The 20,356-nt window shown below is 37.9% G+C and overlaps 1 protein-coding gene across 3 annotated transcripts in view; it reads right to left on the bottom strand.

The window, feature by feature from the left end:
* Positions 1-342: 342 nt before the first annotated feature.
* The window catches only part of RAD23B (RAD23 homolog B, nucleotide excision repair protein), a 38,238-nt gene continuing 18,224 nt past the window's right edge, over positions 343-20,356 (bottom strand). Inside the window, exons 5-11 of one of the 3 annotated variants that reach the window (XR_009275934.1) lie at positions 17,744-17,799; positions 13,781-13,908; positions 9,406-9,529; positions 8,345-8,472; positions 7,753-7,929; positions 3,105-5,875; positions 343-361 (exon numbers count right to left, since the gene is read on the bottom strand). Coding sequence is in view for 1 of the 3 variants with exons in the window: in XM_058823533.1 (XP_058679516.1) it covers positions 5,762-5,875; positions 7,753-7,929; positions 8,345-8,472; positions 9,406-9,529; positions 13,781-13,908; positions 17,744-17,799 (727 nt within the window). In the remaining 2 variants the exon portion in view is untranslated. Of the gene's footprint in view, positions 362-2,363; positions 2,687-2,740; positions 5,876-7,752; positions 7,930-8,344; positions 8,473-9,405; positions 9,530-13,780; positions 13,909-17,743; positions 17,800-20,356 lie in introns of those variants that run through there. The other 2 variants (XR_009275933.1, XM_058823533.1) reach the window with 2 other exon arrangements.

Consider the following 20,356-nt stretch of genomic DNA (forward strand, 5'->3'; position numbering starts at 1 on the left):
TTGTGTATTCTGCCTCCTTTGTTTGTGTACCAGAGAGCCACTTATAGCAAATTCTGTGAAATGTGAAAAATACAGCTATGTACATATTTAGAAACAATTTCTTACTGCAGCTGAAAAAGAAATTGCAGCTTTCTTGACTTACAGTCATGTTTAATATATTCCAGTAGCTTCTCATTTTAACCCTGCTGCTCTTCCAAGAATGAGTGTTCCCAGGTTTTTTTCAGCTTTCCACAGGTCACAGCTCAGATTTTAGGACACTCATGGATCACAAATTACATTCATGCTCAAAAGGCACAATCCCATCACGAACAGTTGTCCAAATGGACTCTGCAGCTTTGCTCCAACAGTGTCCTGCACAGTCCTGCCCTTTGCCAAAGGGAAATTTGATATTTTAACATGGAGACAGGGGAAGCAAGCAGCATGTTTGTTAATATGAAATGCATGCTTTTAGGCAGATCATTTCTAACACTTCATTTCTATCACTTCAAGCAACACAGAGACTCATAGAAACAAAATTTATTTAAATTACTTTTTTTCTCCTCTCCACCTTTAAGCAGGAGGACCTCAGTGCAGTCAGACTACCCAAGAGTACTGTATCACATCTGTGAGGTAAATCACCAAGGTACACACTGGTTTGTTTCTTTTTGCTGCCCTTGTTGTTTTATAACCTCATCATCTCCCTCAGAACTGGTTTTAGAACCAAAGCACTACACAAAAAGCTACTGGATAAGCTACAAGAAACAAGTAATTTCTTTGTCTTGGAAGTGTCCCTATAGATGAACATCAGTTCTGCTCCCAAATGATCCATCCATCTCTTATTTATACATCCAGAGTCCCACCAAAGGTTTGCTCATTCTGACTCCCCATTTGCCCCTGTCACACCACTTTGTTCTTTTGTCACACTTGTAACTCCCCCAGGCATTTCCTTTCACACACACTGCCAATTCCAGCCCCAGAGTCCTCACCTCAACCTCCCTACGGAGATCTCTATCCCAGATGTTCAGCACTTTTATTGTCCTGGTTCATATCCCACCCTGAAGACTATTTCCTGCCCCTTTTCCTATTCTGAAATACTATTCTTCCATCCTCCAACAGAAGCTGGTAGTGCTCCCTTTGGAGCTGGCATGCTTTCTCCAATAATGAAAAGTGAAAAAGAAAAAAGAAAAAGGAGATTTAGAGTAAAGACAAGGCAGTGGGGGTGGGAAGAAACAAGCTTAACTGAAATATATAATTAAAAACACGTGTCTGACTTTGACAAGACTTTGAACAATTCTACAGATACAGCCACAGAGACATGTGGGAGACATTGCCTTTTTTTTTTTTTTTTAATCTTTGGCTGCTGCACATTTAAAGTCAAATGCTTCACATTACAAGGACAGCAACCAACCCTTCCCCTGGGATGGCAAACAGCTGCCTGCTGGTGTATCTGGTTACTCCTCTGTCTATCACATCTAAAATCTCTTATCCCAGACAACAAGAATTCCAAGGATGCTGCTCCTTGCCTTCAGCCCCACAGAGTACTCACATTTATGTGTGGAGCTGTATAAAAATAGAGGGGACACCTATTTAGAAAGACACTTTGCACTCCAGGTCTCTGAGGCATAACTGCGTGGAGCACACACAACACAAAACCTTAAGGACTGTTTTTAGTGCCAGACTTCAGCAAGTGGAGGGAGGCACACAGCAGATAATGCTTTGTAACAGCTCACCAATTTTCCATTTGGAAAATGCCAAAGCAAAGGGATGACGTGGAAGGAAGACCTTCAGACTCTACAACTGTTAAGTTATTCCAGTCTACTGCCATTATTGAAGAGCAGGTATTTGTCTTTATTAGTTTCACTGCAGTTTGGACAGGAAATGCCAGAGATGCTGGTATCTTCAAGAAAATGTCCTTTGATTACAACTGGAGTTAAATTATATGTGTTTAACATTTATTTCTCTTGCACAGAAGGAAATAAATTGATTCCTGATAAAAACCCAGGAAGTTTCATGACCTTTTTTTCCTCCCCCTCACAGGTCCTATATTCCATGAAGAAATATATCAATACAAAACTGGCACTTGACAATTACAATCAGCAACATCAGCTGCAGTCTGCAGATACAAGCACCAGCAGCAGTCATGCATTCAGTGGTAATGCAATACTTAAATGTTTCCTATACATCACCTAATCACCACTTAAAGCAGGTGGAATAAGCCTGCTTTTCTGGATGGTTTAGTGAAGATACAAAATTTTGTAAATTGTGGCTTCATAACTACAATAGTGGTGGTTGTAGCTGTGTCAAAATAATGTTTTCAAAGGATGGTGTGCTGAACACTGCTAGCATCCCAAACCAGGCACGGAAAAACTAAAAAGGTTAGTGACAAAGCTGTTCTCCCCACTCCCACCTTATTTTTTCCATTGAACTAGAGAGTATTTTCAAATTCTAGGTTAGTTTTGTGCACAGAGCTGGATTTAAGAGAAATCAGAAAAAAAAGAAAGATGTGGCTACCTCCAAAACTCTATAAAACCAAATGAAATATCCAATGACACCACAGGTGACAAATCTGCATGCAGTATTTGAGGACTTGGCTTTGTGTCTCTGCTTGATTCATTCATGCATGTTCTTGAAGTGAAGCTCAACCCAGCACTCCAAAATCAGTCACAATCTGGCTTCAGGAGTGATTATCTCACATTCCTAAAAAGTTCTGTTAGTGTGGGGTAAGAACAGGGCATTTAATCAGTAAAATTGCTCGGGTTTTAGCTGGATTCATCAGGCAGCTCTGGACGAGGTAAATGAACCACAGCATCAAAATGCAGCTGTAGAGAGGACTTAAGAACAGACAACTACAGAATTAATATGACTTCAGAGTAACTTTTTAATCCCAATTAAAAGTGCATCATAAATAGCTTTCGTCTAAGCAGATATTCAGAAGTTTTACAACAAATGTAAGGACTACAGTACCAAAACTTAGGAAGAAATACTTTTATTTTCTCAGCTACTGTTCAGAAAGCCCTGAGGAAACTGATCCCCAAATCCCTAAGAGATCTGCAGCAGAGAAGCTGAGCAGCACTCTGTGCAGACAACTCCCGGTAGTACTTGGTAGAAAACGAGGCACAACATACCTAGGCAGCTTGCTCAGGTCACACCTCCTCAACACCACATGAATTCCATGTATTCTTCCCTTTTGGCAGCTACTACAAAGAGAGACATGATTCTCCCCTGGCAAGTATCCCGCTATTGGACAGGTAACAGTTTTTGCTAGCATGTAAGGTCAGACACCTGTTGTTCATCAGAAGTCACAAAAACACTGTTTCACTGCTGGAGAAAAACGGGAACAGCATGACTAGTAAGGCTTCAAACACAGCAGCCATAAATCCCTCAGTCACTCAGCATACAAAGTTACAAATGAACAAAGCTACTAGCTCTTTTTTTTTTTTTTTGCCTTTTTTTTTTTACAAAGAACAAGCTCAACAGACTTTAATTCAAATACATTTATAATAAGTAAACATTTCAAAATCAAAATTGGAGGGAGTGGACTGAAACACCCAGACATTCTTGCTTTACTCTCCACCCTCCTAGAGAAGGAATGGTTATTTCTCAGAGCAGTTTGATCAGTACAGAAGACTCCCACAAACTAAAAGCTTTTGTCTTAGTTAGCTATCAGCTATGTAGTAAAAGTACATTCAAGAAGTCCTTGTATCAGTTTGGTGTTTTTCAAGTACCTGGCAGCTGGTCCTTTTACAGATAACAAACAGCCCCTTTTGGCATGCAGTGTTAAACCAAAATCCATCTCTCTCAGTTCACAGACAAACTGAGAATCCTATTTATATGGTGTTTACTAGCTGACTCAGGTAATTAATGTTAACGTCTCTAAAAAGAAAACATTATGAAAGACTTATTTCCTATTTAGCAGTATCACATCTCCTATTGATAGATTTGGGTTGTGCTACTGATCACTTAGACGACATTCACCTAAGAAATTTTAAAAGAATAAAATCTGAATAATTAAAATACACACTATCTGGAAAAATATCACAGATGTATAAGAATAGAAAAAAAAAAGTAAAAGGCTTTAATACATTTCATTGTTTTGTGCAGATATTTTTACAGACTATGGCCAATCAATGAAGAAATGAAATACAAATGTTTCAGTCTTTTTAGCTCATTTTTCAAGACACTTGACTTGTACTTTGAGCTTAAGTAGTAGCTAAGTAGTTAATCCACTGATAAACAAACTCAGCAGAAAATAATTTTTTAGTTGTACCACTAAATCATTAAAATCATTAATATGACTAGTAGTACAGGAATTCAGTGCTGTACCACTAATAATATTTTTTCCTGGTTACTGTAGAGGTAAATTTGTAATCCAGGTAATTGGACTACAACAGTAGAAAAAAATCAAACTATCCCCATGTTGTGTTCAGGTAACGTTGCACAGAACAGCTTTAGATTAAATTTACATTTGTTTTTATTCATAGTATTGCAATGATGGGCGAAATTACCTCTAAAAGTAAACATGTATTAAAAAAAAAGATTGTTAACATTTTATGATGACTAAACAAAATAAATGATAAGTAGGTACGAAGAAGTAAGATTCAAAACTCTGTAACCAGAGTTTATTTTCAATATAAAGTTTCGAGTGTCAATTCTTTTTACATTGGAATAAATTCATAGTTTGCTTGATATCTCAAGTTTTGAACTTCTCATCCTTATAAAGTGAATAAATCCCCAAAAGTCCTTACTTAACAGAAATAGCTTGAACACTACAATCTACTCAAGAGCAACAGAACACTTACAGCTGTACTATAAAAGCTGGTTCAACAAAGTTGGGAAGGTGAAATTTGATTTGATAAATTCTCATTGCAGCAGACAAAAATGAAGCTTGCATTTTGTTTGCTGGCAGAAAAAGAATATTCAACTCACTAGAGTGCATATAACAAAACCAAACATGCAATCTATTGCTTTTAAAACTTTTACTGCAAGATAACATTAAAAGGACATTAAAAGAAGTAATTAGGTATCTATATTTTTTTTTTCCCAAAGATAAAATATGTAAACAGGATAATATTTTTTTTCTGTATGTATATAGTTTCTCAGATCATTTCACGGGGACAAAGGAGGGGGTGGTGTTTCTCAATAATCAGGACACTTTTAACTGTAATGGGTTTTCATTGCAAAAAAAAAGAAAAAAGCCAACACTGCTCTAATTCAGCATTAGACAAAAATACTGTGTCTCTTGCACTACTTTAACACAGCTGAAGAAAAAAAACCCGAATAGCCCTATTTTGGCATTCAGGATTACATTTGCTCAGATCTTTTAGATTTCACAAAGCTGCTATCCAGTGTTGCCATGAAATACAGACTGTTAAAATCTACGTAGCACAGGCTACTTCCAAAGTCAATACTAAGTGGAAAGGAACATGAAGCAGTGCATTACACTACATTTCTGGAACTAGTACAGTAAGAGTGAAAACCTAGAAAAAGTTAACCTACAGTTTACAGAAGGAACTAATTATCTGCAGAAGCTGATTTTTTGGTTGAATATATATTTTTTGTTTTTTACACTGTGCGATTTTCTGCATCTGCTAATTTAAAAGAGACATTAAAAACTTGTTGCTTTCTTTGCTTTGTTTCCTATGTTCTCCCTTCCACCCACTCCCTATATTCCATACACCAAGCATTATGAATGTAAGCCCAAATATCCTAGACAATCCAGTGAACAGAGTTAGTGTAATGCACTGGTGTGAGGTGTGAAATAGGAAAAAAAAAAAGAATTCTCTCAGTCTTCATCGAAGTTCTGCTGTAGAAGAAAGTTGGCAGCCAGGTTTTCATTCTTCTCGCATGCGAAATACGCCTGTATCACAAGTCCTTCAGGGAATCCTAATGCCTTTAACTGAAGAAAAGAAACATATTTAGGAAGTGCATTTTGCATGTTAGGCTTCTTTGTATGTCTTTGTGTCTTGAGATGTCGCTTAAGCAATTACTGCCTTCTTGAAAATGACACTGCTGCCTAGCTCAATGCAGATTTTAGCGAGTGAAAAATAAGGTGCTGCTTCTGCCTTTAGCAAAGAGCATCCTCACTTGAAAAGGTGATTGGATTAAGTCTAATGAACCACCATAAAAACTTGTCACTTCTTTAGTGACACAGTAAGCCTAAAACAGACCTGGGTCACAGTGTTGTCATGAAGTAATGTCACATTGCACTGCTGCAAAAAAAAAAAACCAAACAACTTCAAACAATGCTCATTTTAAGCAATTATACAAAGCTCCAAAGGACTTTTAACAAAAAATTGCCTGGAACAAAAGCTCCCAGCCTGTGATCTTTAGTAGGCTGTCCAGCACATCACATTAGGCCATATTTTCAATTGTTTATCTTAAAAAAATTAACTACACACTGCAGCCAAGACAAGTAAGCTGAGAGCAATCTGGTTTTCAGAAGTCAAGGAATTAATTAATGTCTGGAACCCTGCAACAACAGGGCATGAGAACATCAGAGGAGAACTTATTACTGTGCCAAGGGTTTAGCCAGCACTTAGGGGCACTCAGCAAATGAATTCTTGTTTTAGCCAAAGGCAAGTACACTCCACTATCTGGAGATTTTCTTAAAATCCTCAGCACCTGCAAGGCATTTCATGTATGGGGCAGATCAAATAACTATGAGAAAAACTGTGTCCTATTATCCCTCACAAGCCATTCTTAGATTTTATTTCTAGCACACAGACAGCATGAAGGCATCAGCTGCAATACTAAGAAATTAAATTTTGAGGTTTGTCTTTCATGGAAAGAGAAAGAAGGATCTTTGCTGGGTTTCAAAACAGGCAGTAGAGGTAATAAAATTCTGCAGCATAAAATTACTTTAAAAGAAAATGCAACAGACTAAAGATGATGACCTGTGATAAGTACATGGTCAAATAGTTTTATTAGACTAATTTTATAATTTGCCAATTTCCTCAAGATCTAGAGAACTAACACCTAGTTAGTTCTTCAAATTCAAATAGGTATCTTCTAATGGTCCTTACTTAAGATTCAAATAGGTATCTTCTAATGGTCCTTACTTAAACTTTGGTTTTGCCAGATGAAAAAACATTGTCTTTGGGGTACCAAACCACTACCACAGTATGACAAAACTCTTGTAATCTGTCCTAAGAAAAATCTCTGAGGCATTGCCATCTATGCAAAACCACATTTGGTCAGTAACGCAGCATTTATGAATGCAATGTACCACCTCAGAGTATATTTTCATGCTTAGCAGTACTTTTAGAAAATTATAATTAACTAATTGTCATGGACAGACAACTGGGCAAAGTTTTGACTTCAACTGATTTACTTAACTATGAGTGTTCTTACTTTTTAAGTACTTTGCAAACAGTGCTCAAGCAGCCAGGCCTTTGTACCTGGAGACCTGTCATGGTATGATCTAGAACAGCACTGGCAGAGGCTTTAGCAAGCAGGATTACTTCCTGAATAATTCCTGAATAAAATGGGAGATCCATTTCCATTGTTAATTATCACAGGATGGTCTCTGATCACTTAAAATGCTCTGCCTCTCCTCAGTAAGACAGATTTAAGATATTTTAGACTCAACTGCTATAAAGCAAGAGAAGATATGACTTGAAACAAGGCTACAACAGCTGTGAAATGCCAACTATGAAAACACCAAATATGATATAAGAACTACTGAGCCAAACAAAGTTTAAGTTAGGTAGGTCTTAAGCATGCACTGGAGTCAACACCCAACAGCCACAAGAATTTCAAAGAAGAAAGGCTCACCCTTTCTATAGCTTCTTTTTCCTGAGGTGTTACTTGAATGTAGTTCATATGAGCATTCCCAGCATCTCCTATTCCTCCAGTGCTGGCACCATCATCACTGCCACTTAAACCTTGGCGAGACTCTAGAACTGGCTCATTCAACATGTGAATAAAATGTTCCTGGTGCTGGCTTATTTGCTGTGATGCACAGAACAGTAAAAGAAACACGTATATTTAATAATTGGAGTTTAAGTGTGCCAAGAGACAAGTAAAAATATTTATTTTCAGAGAATTAAGAAGTCAAAGGGACGTGCAAGAAGCGCACAGAAAAATATTGTTATATCTAACAATAAAAAATGCAATTTTAATGTTTCAATTCAACTGCAGTGATCCCTCCCCCTTCCTCACCCCCTCCTCTGCACCTCTTATGAAGTCTCAAATTTGTATCCAATGTCACAGAAAATACATTCTGTACAGCAACAACTGCTGAAAAGCCAGCAATAGAATGTTGTAACTGCTAGTAACATATTATCCGAGACAACATCAACATATGACGCTCTTGCAAAAGCTAAATCAGAATTAGTAAGCATTGTTTTCTAGTTTTAAGATCCACCTGCAGTAGTTGGGGGTTTTCCCTTCCAATTTGCTGTAGCAATGCTGGCAACAGAGAAGGATTTTGCTGGATAATTTGTCTCATCTGCTGGAACTGAGGCTGATTTCGTAAAAACTCAAGTGGATGTCCTGAAAAAAAAGATCAGTGAAATAACATGTTTTTTTAAAAAGTTATGAGAATCCTTATAAAATGCATACCTACACTGCAATTTTAGACAGAAACAGGACATGAAACGGACAACACACCATTCACTGAAGAATAAAATAATTTGCTTCCTCACTTTAGCTTTAAGGAAAATGTCTTTATTCTAAGATTAAACAATGCATTTCCTTTTTACCCAGTCGTCTTTTAAGATCCAACAGCCTTGTCCTTATCTCCAACACTTTCCTCTGGATGTCTCATCTCTGGTTCATCTCAACCAGACACATCTACCCAATCCACTGTCTTGTCTCTTCTATCTTGAGCACCATTTCCAGACAGACCTTTCCTACCCTTTCATTAGGCTCCTTTCATGTATTTATCCACCTCCCTTTAAGAGGGAGATAAATTCTTGACAAATACCCTTCTCTTCAGCAGGCACCAGCCACTGTCAAAGTGCTGCACTGCTGAGTGAGGAGTCCTAGGTCAGTTATAGGTCTCTCCAGTGCTACACTTCATTGCTAAATTTCGGGTTTCTCCCTTGATATCCCAGCTTCTGTGTGGGAAATATATTAATATAGTCAAAGTGGACAGTCCCCAATCAGTTATAGAGTAGAAAATCAGAGTTTAAGTGAGAGAAAACACAATCTCTGTTTTCTCATCTGTGGTCTTGCACTTCAGAATCCAGAATACTGAATTAAAGAAATTGTGCAAGTTCACTGCATTTTTTGAAAACTTTGCACATGACATACAACAAGCCACTTGTCCCAAGAAAATACCACACCTGGAATGACCATGTTAACAGCTCTTTATCCAATTCCCTCTGAAGAGCTCACAAGCACCTGGAACTTAAAATTGATTTAAAAATAGATTGGTTAAGGGCACATTGTTTATCACATCTTCTCCAATACAGCCTTTCTTACCTCCTAGTGAACTAGTAGTCGTGGGTATGGTTGCTACTGCTGCTGCCACTGCTGAAGACTGAGATGCACCAGTGCTTGGTGGTTGAGGGGGTTCAGCCACAGCCTGATTATCTCCAGGTATCCCCTAAAGCCACAGTTCACATCAGAATTACCCACAGAATGCTGACAGACATGTTTCAACTGCATGCAGTATTTGGGTTTCAGAATGAAGGGGGAAAAATAAAAACCTTAATGCTTTCACTGCAAATACAAGGTAAGATCCTGTGAGTTATGCATTTGTAACTGACAGAGAGCACTGTGAAAAGATTAATTTTACTTTTTGGCAGGAAAAATGTGTGATTTGTATAAAAAGGCAGTAAAGCATGCCCTGCATCACTTTAAAACACACTTTGCCTGATAAAAAACACTTGCTTTGAATCCTGTTTAAAAATATTTGAAGTGAATGAAAAAATGAAACTAAATACACTGTTACACTATGTTATATTGTTGTGCAAAAGTGACATTACAGCAACAAACTGCAGTACAAAATGCTAACTAAGATTAACAATTCCATACAACTGGCAAGGAACTGAGAAGAGATACAAGAACACAGCCCTTGGGACCTGTTTCCTTAAATGAAAAGGTGTCATTCACAATATCTTAAAGGTGAAAAGGTCTGTATGTCACATAGCTTTAGCAAGTTTTAAAAAAATAGTTAACTTTTGCTTTTTGTTTATTTTTTATGTGCAAGCAACTTTATATAGGAACTGACTGCTCAGAGGCCTGAAATGGACAAAGCTAAAACACAAAATTACAATAAACTAGAACTCTGGTTATACAACAATGATACCTCACTCAGCTACTTTTCTCCTGCATGGAATTCCTTCCTACCCTTACCCTGCCTTCCTCACTGGCACTGAACTCCTGCACCAAGTCTGTCCTTTTAATCTACCTTTCTGAAGCCTGGAAACTTACTTATGGGAGAGACACAAAGAATATTATAACAAACTCTGTTGGAATAGGCCAGAGAAGTTACCCAAGCAAGGGCCACCCACTTGTGTTGGGGAATCACAAAATGTAAGGAACTGAGTGGGTGAAAATATTACAGAGCTACAGGGTAACCAGACAATGAAGAGGTTTGTCAAGCCTACCATAAAAATCACTGGTAGGTAATGTAGATTAAAAGTCCTGCTGTAACATGATCTTCACATGGTATGTTCATCATTACACCTGAACAAAAAGGACAAATATGCAGCTAATATAGAGGGCACATCTAGAAAGGGAGAGTTGGACAGTGCTCTGAGCAATGCTCTTTGCCTTACCTGTTAATTAAGACACACATCAAGGTATAAATAACCTGATCATCAACTGCACATTTAAGCCACTCAGGGGAATAAAAGCAAGATTTCCCTGTCACACACTTCATTACCTTCACATGGCTCAGTGAGCTCAGTACACATCCCTCCCTCTGCTGAGGGGGAGGAGGATTCCATTCATGGTATAATTCTGATGTAACTCTCCCTTATCAGTGGTTTACAGAGCACTGATTAAATACCTTTCCCATCAAATCAGTCATTTCTGGCAATCCAAGTATAATGTAACAATTTGGGTTAATCTTATGAAATTACTAGTTGATTTCACCTATTCACAGGCACACGTCATCACTGCAATCTGTGTCCAGATCAAACAACATGTGCTTGTTTAAACTCCTAAGTTTGCTCTTGAATGGAAGGACTGTGTAAACCAGTTCAAACAAATTTACTTAGAAATTATTTGTCATCTTGAACATCATCTTAACTCTTGAACACAAGCTTGAAGTACCCCTCTCCAAATAACAGAGACTGTGTACAGTTGCAATCAGACAATGCCAGTGAGGCGTATGGACCTTGCTCACACAGCCACACAACAGAATAAAGCATGGTATTAAACCACACACAAGCCACTCTGAATGCAAACACTGCTTGGACAGCAAAAAAAGGCCACTGTTGCCTTATGGAGGATGAAACAATTGTTTACTGTTTAACGGAGCAGTACAGTGGTTTTTAGCTGATACTGCTCTCTGCAGGGCAGTAATCACATCAGGTCCACCTTCTGCACAGAACAGAGAACAAAATAGTTCCAGCTGGGAGGTACTTAAAATGATCATCTAGTCCCACTGACTGACCAATTCGTGGCTGACCAAAAGTTAAAGCCTGTAAAGGGCATTGTCCAAATGCCTCTGAAACACTGACAGGCAGAGGACGTTGACCACCTCTCTAGGAATTATGTTCAGTATTTTACTATACTCTCACTAAAGAAATGTTCCCTAAAAATATCCAGACAAAGAGGTTGGCTACAGCAGAGAAGACAAAACTCCTTCTTAACTAGAGGTTAGGAAATCCTTGGCTGAAAGAGAGATTTGAATGGAAATACCTCCAAAGATGAGCCTGGTGCATAGAAAAATAAAGATCATCTTTTGCAACTCCTTCCACAACAACAGGATTACATCTATAATCCTCAATGATCATGCCATGAAAACTGAAGGACTTGCCATCTGAACCATTGACAACAAGTGGACTCTTGAGGGCTCATCTGGGGAACAGCTGTGCTTTAATTACAGTTTAAGTCCTTCCCAACACCTTACCCTTGCTGTACTCAGGTTCTTTAAACCTGGACAGTGTTGTTACACTTAATAAATCTCTAATGTCTTGTCTTAATCTGCAGATTATATAAAAGATAGTGCTGATGATAGTTTGGATACAAGTATATGTAGAGAGAGGGTCAAAGAACAGTGTCCTCAACAGATCAGATCAATAGTAGCTAAAAAAAACCTTTTTAATATGCAGCAGGAAAGTAAGGAACACTTCAGACCCCAGCAGATCCAGAACAGTTACAAAGACCATTTACAGCAAAAGGATTCTTCTAGTAGGACAGCAAAAAGTCTGCTATCTAATATGGTATCCAAGAGCAAGACCATTCCTCCCTACTCCCTTTTCCAGCAGGAGGAAGAAAAAAGAAAATGTATTTTCCAGGGAAGGATAACACAAACACATAAAGGGACATCTTATATAACAGAAGGACCCACTTTAGATACAGGACCTACTGAATGACTAAAAATTAAGGATTTAATTATAAGGATATTCTAATAAAGATAAAAATGCAAGGACAGCTCATAGCAATCAATGCATTTTGCAGATGTGCCATGTAGCTCCATCATGGGGATACTCTCTCGCCACACACACAGCAGGCCAAACACTTAGGGGAGGCACTGAATTCATGGTCTATTTACAGACCAGATGAACAGTAAACCCAACATTTCTACAACATGAAAAACAAATGTTTGAACTTGAGGACTTATGACAGAGAGTTGAGAGCTATTGCATTCACCCTTGCTTGGCCTAATGCTAGTTCGGAATTAAACTTTTCATATCTTAAACTCAAAACATTTGTTGTCAATTTAAAATCAGAAGATTACAGTCTTGGGAACATTAATGTAAGTAGGAAGCATGCCAGGGACTTGAAGTTGTAACTACTGAAGGAAAACTTCATTAATAAAATTGACGTTTTGTAATTGGAGGGTAAAGATGCCAGATTTCTTATCAATCAATCAGAAATTCAATCCACATGTATTTTGCAAGGATTAGGTCAAGATATCTAGTTGCCAGATTTTAATAAAGTTCAGATCTGCTAAAAGGAAAAACCTCATCAGGGGAAAAATGGTGTGCCAGAGCAAAAATTAAATGTACCGGAAATACTGATTAAGCAACAAAATCAGACAGATTCTACTCGGTTATAATTCACCTGTCAGATTAAGGTGTTCAACAAGAAAAAATCCAAAAAGCCCAGCGTTTTCATTGAAGTGAAACTACATTTCTATTTCCTCTCATGCCAATGAAGTTCATTTAACTCTTCAAGCTTTATTTTAACAAATGAAAATGGTTTCTTTTCTAAAACAGTGCTGAAATGAAAACACCAGTTAAATTAAGCAGAGTTAAAAAAAAAAACCCTCTCAAACCTTTCTGCTTGTGAAGTATATTAAGAACACTGCATTGTTAGCAAAATCAGTGAATGGGAGCCTAAGGAAGGGTGATGATATGGATACAAAAGTATGACTAATCAATTAATGGTGTCACTAAGAGGTGACACAAAACCATTGGCAGTTAAAGCTATCACTGTAACTGGACATACTTAACAGACATATCCATATAAATTAACAAAAAATGAAAGCAAAGTGGAAGAGGTGGTTAGGGATTACTTCAGTGTTTTCTATAACACACCATGTCTGTCAAAATTTCAATCTCATCTTTCCAGATGGCAAATGTCACTCTCAGCAACTGAGTAATGTTCAAAATAACACCAAAATCAAAGTGAGAGGTATTAAGTGGAAAACAAAGGTTCAGGCAAGGTAAGTGCTCACCATCAGAAGGTATTCCACTGCTCTGTCAGGGTTGTTGAAGCTGGCCCTCAGTGCTGCAATCACCTGCTCCCGCTCGTAGCCCATGGACATGATCTCAGTCACCATGTTCTCATAGGACTGCCCAGTCACTACAAGTCACAGGACCATCATTTTAGGGGAATAAGATGAAAATAATCAAACACACACATAAAAAAAAAGTTTCAATAGGTAAGTGTAATTTCCACCTGAATTCCAGTCGTTCATTGAAAAGAGTACTTCATATTAAACATGCCGTGGTTCTGTGGCTTTAATTCCAAATATATTCAGTGGTTTCATTATGAATTTGATTGGAAATAGTGAAGGGTAATGAAGATAATGTAAACTTCTACTGACAAAAGCAGTACTTGTGATACTTCTGTACTTGTAATTGAAATAATGTTCTCTCTTCAAGTTTACATTTAAGGTCAAGGGCATCCTCACAGCTAATATTCAATTCCTCATGTAATCAAGAGAAGTCTCCTGCAGCTTACATTTGGAAATGTATTAATTTGAAATCTGCCTGTCAAATTATTAGCCATTGAGGATTTTCCAAATAAAGACATTCTGCTATGCTGTTGTTAGATAGATGACAATTAGTGATTAGATATTGCTATATATTGCTACATTCTGGTGATGATGGTCAAAGTAATTTAATCAACTTAATATGGACAAACTCAAATCATGCAGAAGACTTAAAAGTTGTATCTAGGAAACTCACTCAGGACTTCAGTGGGGGTTCAGGAAACCAAGCCATCTCATTTAATTTTTAATTTTTATCCCACTCAATTTAACATTTGACTAGACATCCATCACATGAAATCCCCCACCCCTTACAGCAAAAATAGATGAAAACTATCCCACACCTGCAGCAATCAAGACAAAAGGCACACACACATATATGGAACTATTTGAGGGCAACTGTTCACTACACTAATGTTACTGTAAGGACAATTATTATCTCTTTTCATAATCCACTTAATATTCCTGCCTTGAACGCAGACAGCAAGTAGTACAATTACAAAAAAAAAGTAGCTGTTCTACCATACATTGTAATTGGGCAAATCTTCAAGGTTATCTTCCTGGCAGGAAAAAACACCACTAACAAACAAACCTAGGCATTAAAATACCATCTCCTTCCTTGGATAAAGGTATTCCTGATCTCAGTGAAATCCTACTACTGACTGACTGCAAACTAGCAAGTTAGTGACAGGACAGCCAAACAATGAACAGCCATCATAAGAAACAACTAATTAATAATAATATTTTAAAAACCCAGAGGAAACAAATACAAGAGCTACTCTGTTAAGGCAAGTAAGTTGTAAATAAAAGAATCAAAGAAAACATGATGTTTTATTCCCTTAGGGAGAAGGTGTTTAACTCAAGCCAACATTAAAACAGCCCCACTGCCTCTTTCCTAACATGTGCTTCTAAACAATCAGTGGGTGTATGACTTAGGGCAGTATGCTCAAGAACAAACAATAAAACAGCCCTAGCCCAAGGGTACTTGTGCATTATCCATAAATAAAGGGTTTTAAAGCCTTGACTAATTTGAGTATTTATTATTTGGACTTCAAAGTAATAGTGCCAACCTGAATTTAAGGATTGGTAAGTTCTTCATGTCTTCATACAGAACTACATGATCATTCATTTCACATCTACCCGCATTTTTTCAAACGTGAAATAAAAAAGTCACCTGAACTTTGCTCTGAAGATATATACATCTATACTTCTATCTTCAGGGAAGCAAAAAAGCCAAGCCAATAATTGTCCCAACACAATGATTTTGCTACTTCTGCTCACATTCTTCCTTACATAGCACTAGTTTACCCCTACTACTGCTAAGAAACTAACCAAGCAGTCAGAACACCTGTTGATGTAATTACTTACTACTTGAACACTTCTGTATTGCTTTTTCAATATAAGTAAGGTAGAGACTAGAAGATTTAATACAGGAAAAAGATGCAAAAAGGCTGGGTAACTTCTGCAGCACAGGCTGCTACATAAGGCATAATTAAACGCCAAAGGAGGAAAACAGAATTACTGAAAACATAGGTGCATGTACTCCATACAATCTACTTCCTAAGTTGTGCAAAAGTGAGACCAAGAATAATAATTCAGAAGTTGCACACCAGCAATGTCATGATACACAGCTGGGCCTTTCTGTCCCTGGTGCTAGTGGAAATGTTTGAGGTCAATGCTGAATTGATTCTGCTCTGTGCTTTTATCTTTCAAGCAACATTTTAAAGCTGGATTAACACTGAAATCCAGTTCATCATACTCCCCACAATAATTCTTGTCCTATGCCCTAAAGAAATCTTAGGCTGCTCCTGTGAAAGATGTGGTTGCACAAGGACTGCAAGACGTGCAGATTTTCACGCAGCATAAAAAGCCACATCACTTTTCAGCAATTTAACTGAAAACAACAGCAAATCATAGAAAACAATCCCTGTTTTTAAAGCAAAGTAAATTCATTTCAGACAATGTAATTGAGAAGCCACAGTTAGAATATGTGTCGGATCCAACTTAGGATGTGAAAACATACTCCATCAATTTGTGCAAGCAAATTCCCTTCAGGACGGTTTTTAAAGAAAACGAACCACGGAGTTCATGCCTATTGCCCTTGAATATTTATTGGCTGACAACACTTAGAGTATGCTTACCCAGAAAATCACACTCAATACCTCTTATTTCCAAACATGTTAGGGACACATGGGTTTACCCCACCAGACACCAACCAAAGAACTCCCATACAACATGGATCGTGAGGTGATGCTCTCGAAATATTTTGGGTTTTTTTACCCAATTTTGAAGAGATTTTAATCAAGACCACCAGCTTCATTTAACTTGCTGATCAACACTGTTAACATGAGTGTTGGTGATGACATCATCTTTGACCACTAAGATAATATGAATGGTTAAAGAACCACCTTTGGTAACAGCAATAATTTCAGCCAGTTTAGTTTTAGTGTTACATTTTTGTCTCCTGCTATCAGTCTCTATCAGCTATTTTGGATTATACAATTTAAAACAGTTTGTCACATTAAGATCTAAGCTGCAGCTGGACAGACTAAATCTATTAGCTACCACAAAGTCATGTAAAATATTACTGCTGCTTCTAAATCACTCTGAGCTGCTTAATTACAGCACCTGCCTCCAATATATCCACATGAAAATGTAAGTGAAACTATTTACTTGGTTTTACTCTTTGTACCAAATTGGAGCTTCATATTTAAAGACAAAAGACAGAATAAAAACCCCACCTCCTCCTTATTGCTATACCTGAATTTGTTACACTCCAAAACAACCCAAAAATTTCAGTAGGAGTAAGGAGTTGTGGGTTTGCCTAATAATTTCCTAGCCACCCAAATCAGCATAGATGATGGGCAGAGCTTCCTGTTGTCTTTATTCTGTCTATTTCACTGAGAAACAAAGATTATTTAAACTGTCAAAATAAGAGTAAGTTGACTGTAAATACATGGAGGCATTCATTTCTCAGCAGCAGATCTGGTGAATTTATCTAATCTTAATGTGTCAAAAAGCAAAGTACTTTCAAAGCTGGAACAAGTGCATAATAAAGACATCCATTTTACCAGCCCTGCACTCTGGGGTGCAAAAGTGAAAAGCACACACATATTTACATCTAGTCTTCTATTCAAGCTACTTCAAAGTGAATAGTTAGAAGAGAAATTAAAGCAAATGGGGAAAAAAGGCAGGAGTGCAAGGATCTTCCTTTCACACAATAAAAATATATAAAGGGAAATATTCTTCAGTAAGGAAGAATATTGAAGCTGGTTCCAAGATATCAACTTCAGGTCTTAGAGAGGAGCACTTTAATTATAACTTTAACAATGACAGATACAGAAGAAAATGTCAACATCTGCTAATCCGTCATTTTTCTGCTGCACCAAAATAATGTCTACATTAAAAAAAAAACTCTCCACTTACCAAGTGCACTTATAGCATCCTCAAAAAGATTTGATCGAGATGTATCACCTGTTGTACTGTAAGATGAAGACAAGTGCAATGGTAATTACAAAACTTTGGAAAACTTCCTGTTTTTCAAAAAAAAAAAAAAAAAAAAGAAAAAGAAAAAAAAAAAAGCAGCAGCAGCTGTAACTCTAATAGCCCCTTTTGTTTCTAAAAAACCAACAAAGCTTTCAAAAGAGCTCTCTTTTGGTCCTATAGTGAGAATAGATTTTACAAACTTTTAAATTTTTAAAACAAGGCCAACCTTCCCCCGCTACCCCCCAGAAGTTTGGCTCTTGCCCATCTGCTCAGGGATTAGCCATCTGCTTGCTTGAATGCTTTAAAGGGTGGGAGAACAAGGTGGATTTTCAAAAGCACACAGCAGTCTCACTAACTGCTTCCCCACAGCCACCAGCTTGACCTCAATGAGGACCCAAGGAGGCTGGTGGCAAGCACTTATTAAAGTCTCAGTATACTGCTTTCCCAGGAATACAAACTGCTAACATCTGCAATTACTCCATCTCAAGTTATCAAAGTTGTTAAATTACAGGATTAAAGGTTCACCTCCATGAACAGCAAGGAACACAGAGGCACAACAGAACAGAGGAATACCAGTTTTAATCAGCCACAGCCAAGGCTGCCCAGTTCCCAGAGCTGCAAAATTACAGCATCAGCCCCCTGCGCTCAGGGTGACACCCAGGGTGGGTCAGCAGGACTCCTTCAAGGGCATTACAGCCCACAGGGCATTGAGCCCAACTCACTGTGGGGTGCCAGGAAAAAGTGCTGGGGTAAGAAATCCAGAGGAAGAAACAAAGGCAGGGAAAGGAAAGCTTAAGGCACCATGCAGAAGAAGAGCATGGGTCAAGAGTGCAAGAAGAGGAGAAAAAGGGCCAATCATACTCAAGAAACACTCGCCTGGCTGTGCTCTGCCCTCATCACCCAATCCATCCTGTCTTTTTATTAAATTCTACTTCTAAAAATGTTTCATAATGTGGGGGGGTGTGTGTCTCTACTCTACACACATGTATTTGGAATTCCAAGTGTTCACAGGGACAGGGAATTGAGAGACAGGGGGATCCAGACACCTGTGGAGCCAGCAACTGCTGAGACCAGTGTGGAAGTGGGAAAGCCAAGGACTGCAGCCAGTTCCTGGGCGAGCCCTCCATGTGTGTGTATGTGCAATGGGAATCTGAGTATCAGGGTCTGGAGCGGGCTGGCAGGGCTCAGGCAGTCCCCATGCCCTGGTACCAAGAACTTGGCAAACTCTAAGGGGCCAGCTATCAAAAGAGAAATTCATATTTTTCTTTTGTGTTTTGTCCATTTTCATTTTGCAGTAGTGGGCTGTGCTCTAAACAGCCAGAGGGGAAGTGGATGCGGCTGATCTATCTTGCATGAGTGCTGGGATTTTTCCCGCCTGAGCTGACCTAAGCAGGCAGACACATATTTATAGGTATATCCATATTGTGTGTATATTTTGGGAATACACAGTCTTGATAACATGATAGACTTGAGTACATGGAGCTGTAGAAACCTCAAATTTATCAGGCTACCAGACTTGGCAACTCCTATCAGCAAGTGAAAGATCATCAGATTGATCTGAATGTTTTCAGAAGATGCCACAAAAAATCCAGCAAGGCACTTACAGAGATCTCTGTAAGATCTATGCAAGAAATAATTTGTTACATCAAGAATGTAAATCTTAACTACTGACAGATTCTAGTGAAACAATCAAGAAAAGATCAAAGACAAAGCAAGATGCCAGCTGGCCTGGCCTTGGGTCAATAAATCTTGCCTTAGTAATTTAGCTTGCAAAGCAAATCAGAAGCAAACAGCATTCACTGAAATCAAGGCAGGTGATGACTTTGATGTCTATGTTAAATTATTTTGTTTCTCCCTGTCAAGTGTGTACACTGAGGGTCCCTTAGTGCAGTTTTACAAAACTGCAATCTGTACATGAAAAACACTATTTCAGTATGACAGATTGATCTTTGAACTCACTGGACAAATTGAGCAGGGGAAAAAAGAAAAAGAAAATAACCCCACTTATTAGTATTTTTTAACAACTAAGTTAATTTGACTGATAAATGAAACTTCATTTGCATTCCATTTCTAAGAAATACTCATTTCTCAGAACAGTAAAATTAAAACATCAATTTGTGCATTTAGTGCAAGAAATTTGTGATGAGTTTTTCAAGACATTAGGCAATTGCAAGTGTTGCTTTGTTATCATCAAATCAGTATTCGACAGTGTTTAAATACAATCACTTAAAAAATACTGTCTTGTGCACCAGTATTCCCAGAAATAACACACAAATAATTTAAACCCAGAGCACAAAAATGAAGATTTGATGCTATGCAGCACTTCGGGGGTCCTTAAATTCCTGTTAACAACATTTTAATCCCATGCAGTACTTCAGCAACTTAAGCAAAAAAAGGCAACAGCATACAACAGGGGTGAAACCTCTAACTTCCACTTGATTTTCTCAACTGTAGAAAATTGAGGTGAAAAGTTTTCCCAGGTTTCAGAATTAATTACCTGCAGATAGGTCAAAGAACACTCAGGGAAAAAAAAAAAACCAACCTTGTAGCTTT

The sequence above is a fragment of the Ammospiza caudacuta genome, chromosome Z (assembly GCF_027887145.1).
Source record: "Ammospiza caudacuta isolate bAmmCau1 chromosome Z, bAmmCau1.pri, whole genome shotgun sequence".
Lineage (NCBI taxonomy): Eukaryota > Metazoa > Chordata > Aves > Passeriformes > Passerellidae > Ammospiza > Ammospiza caudacuta.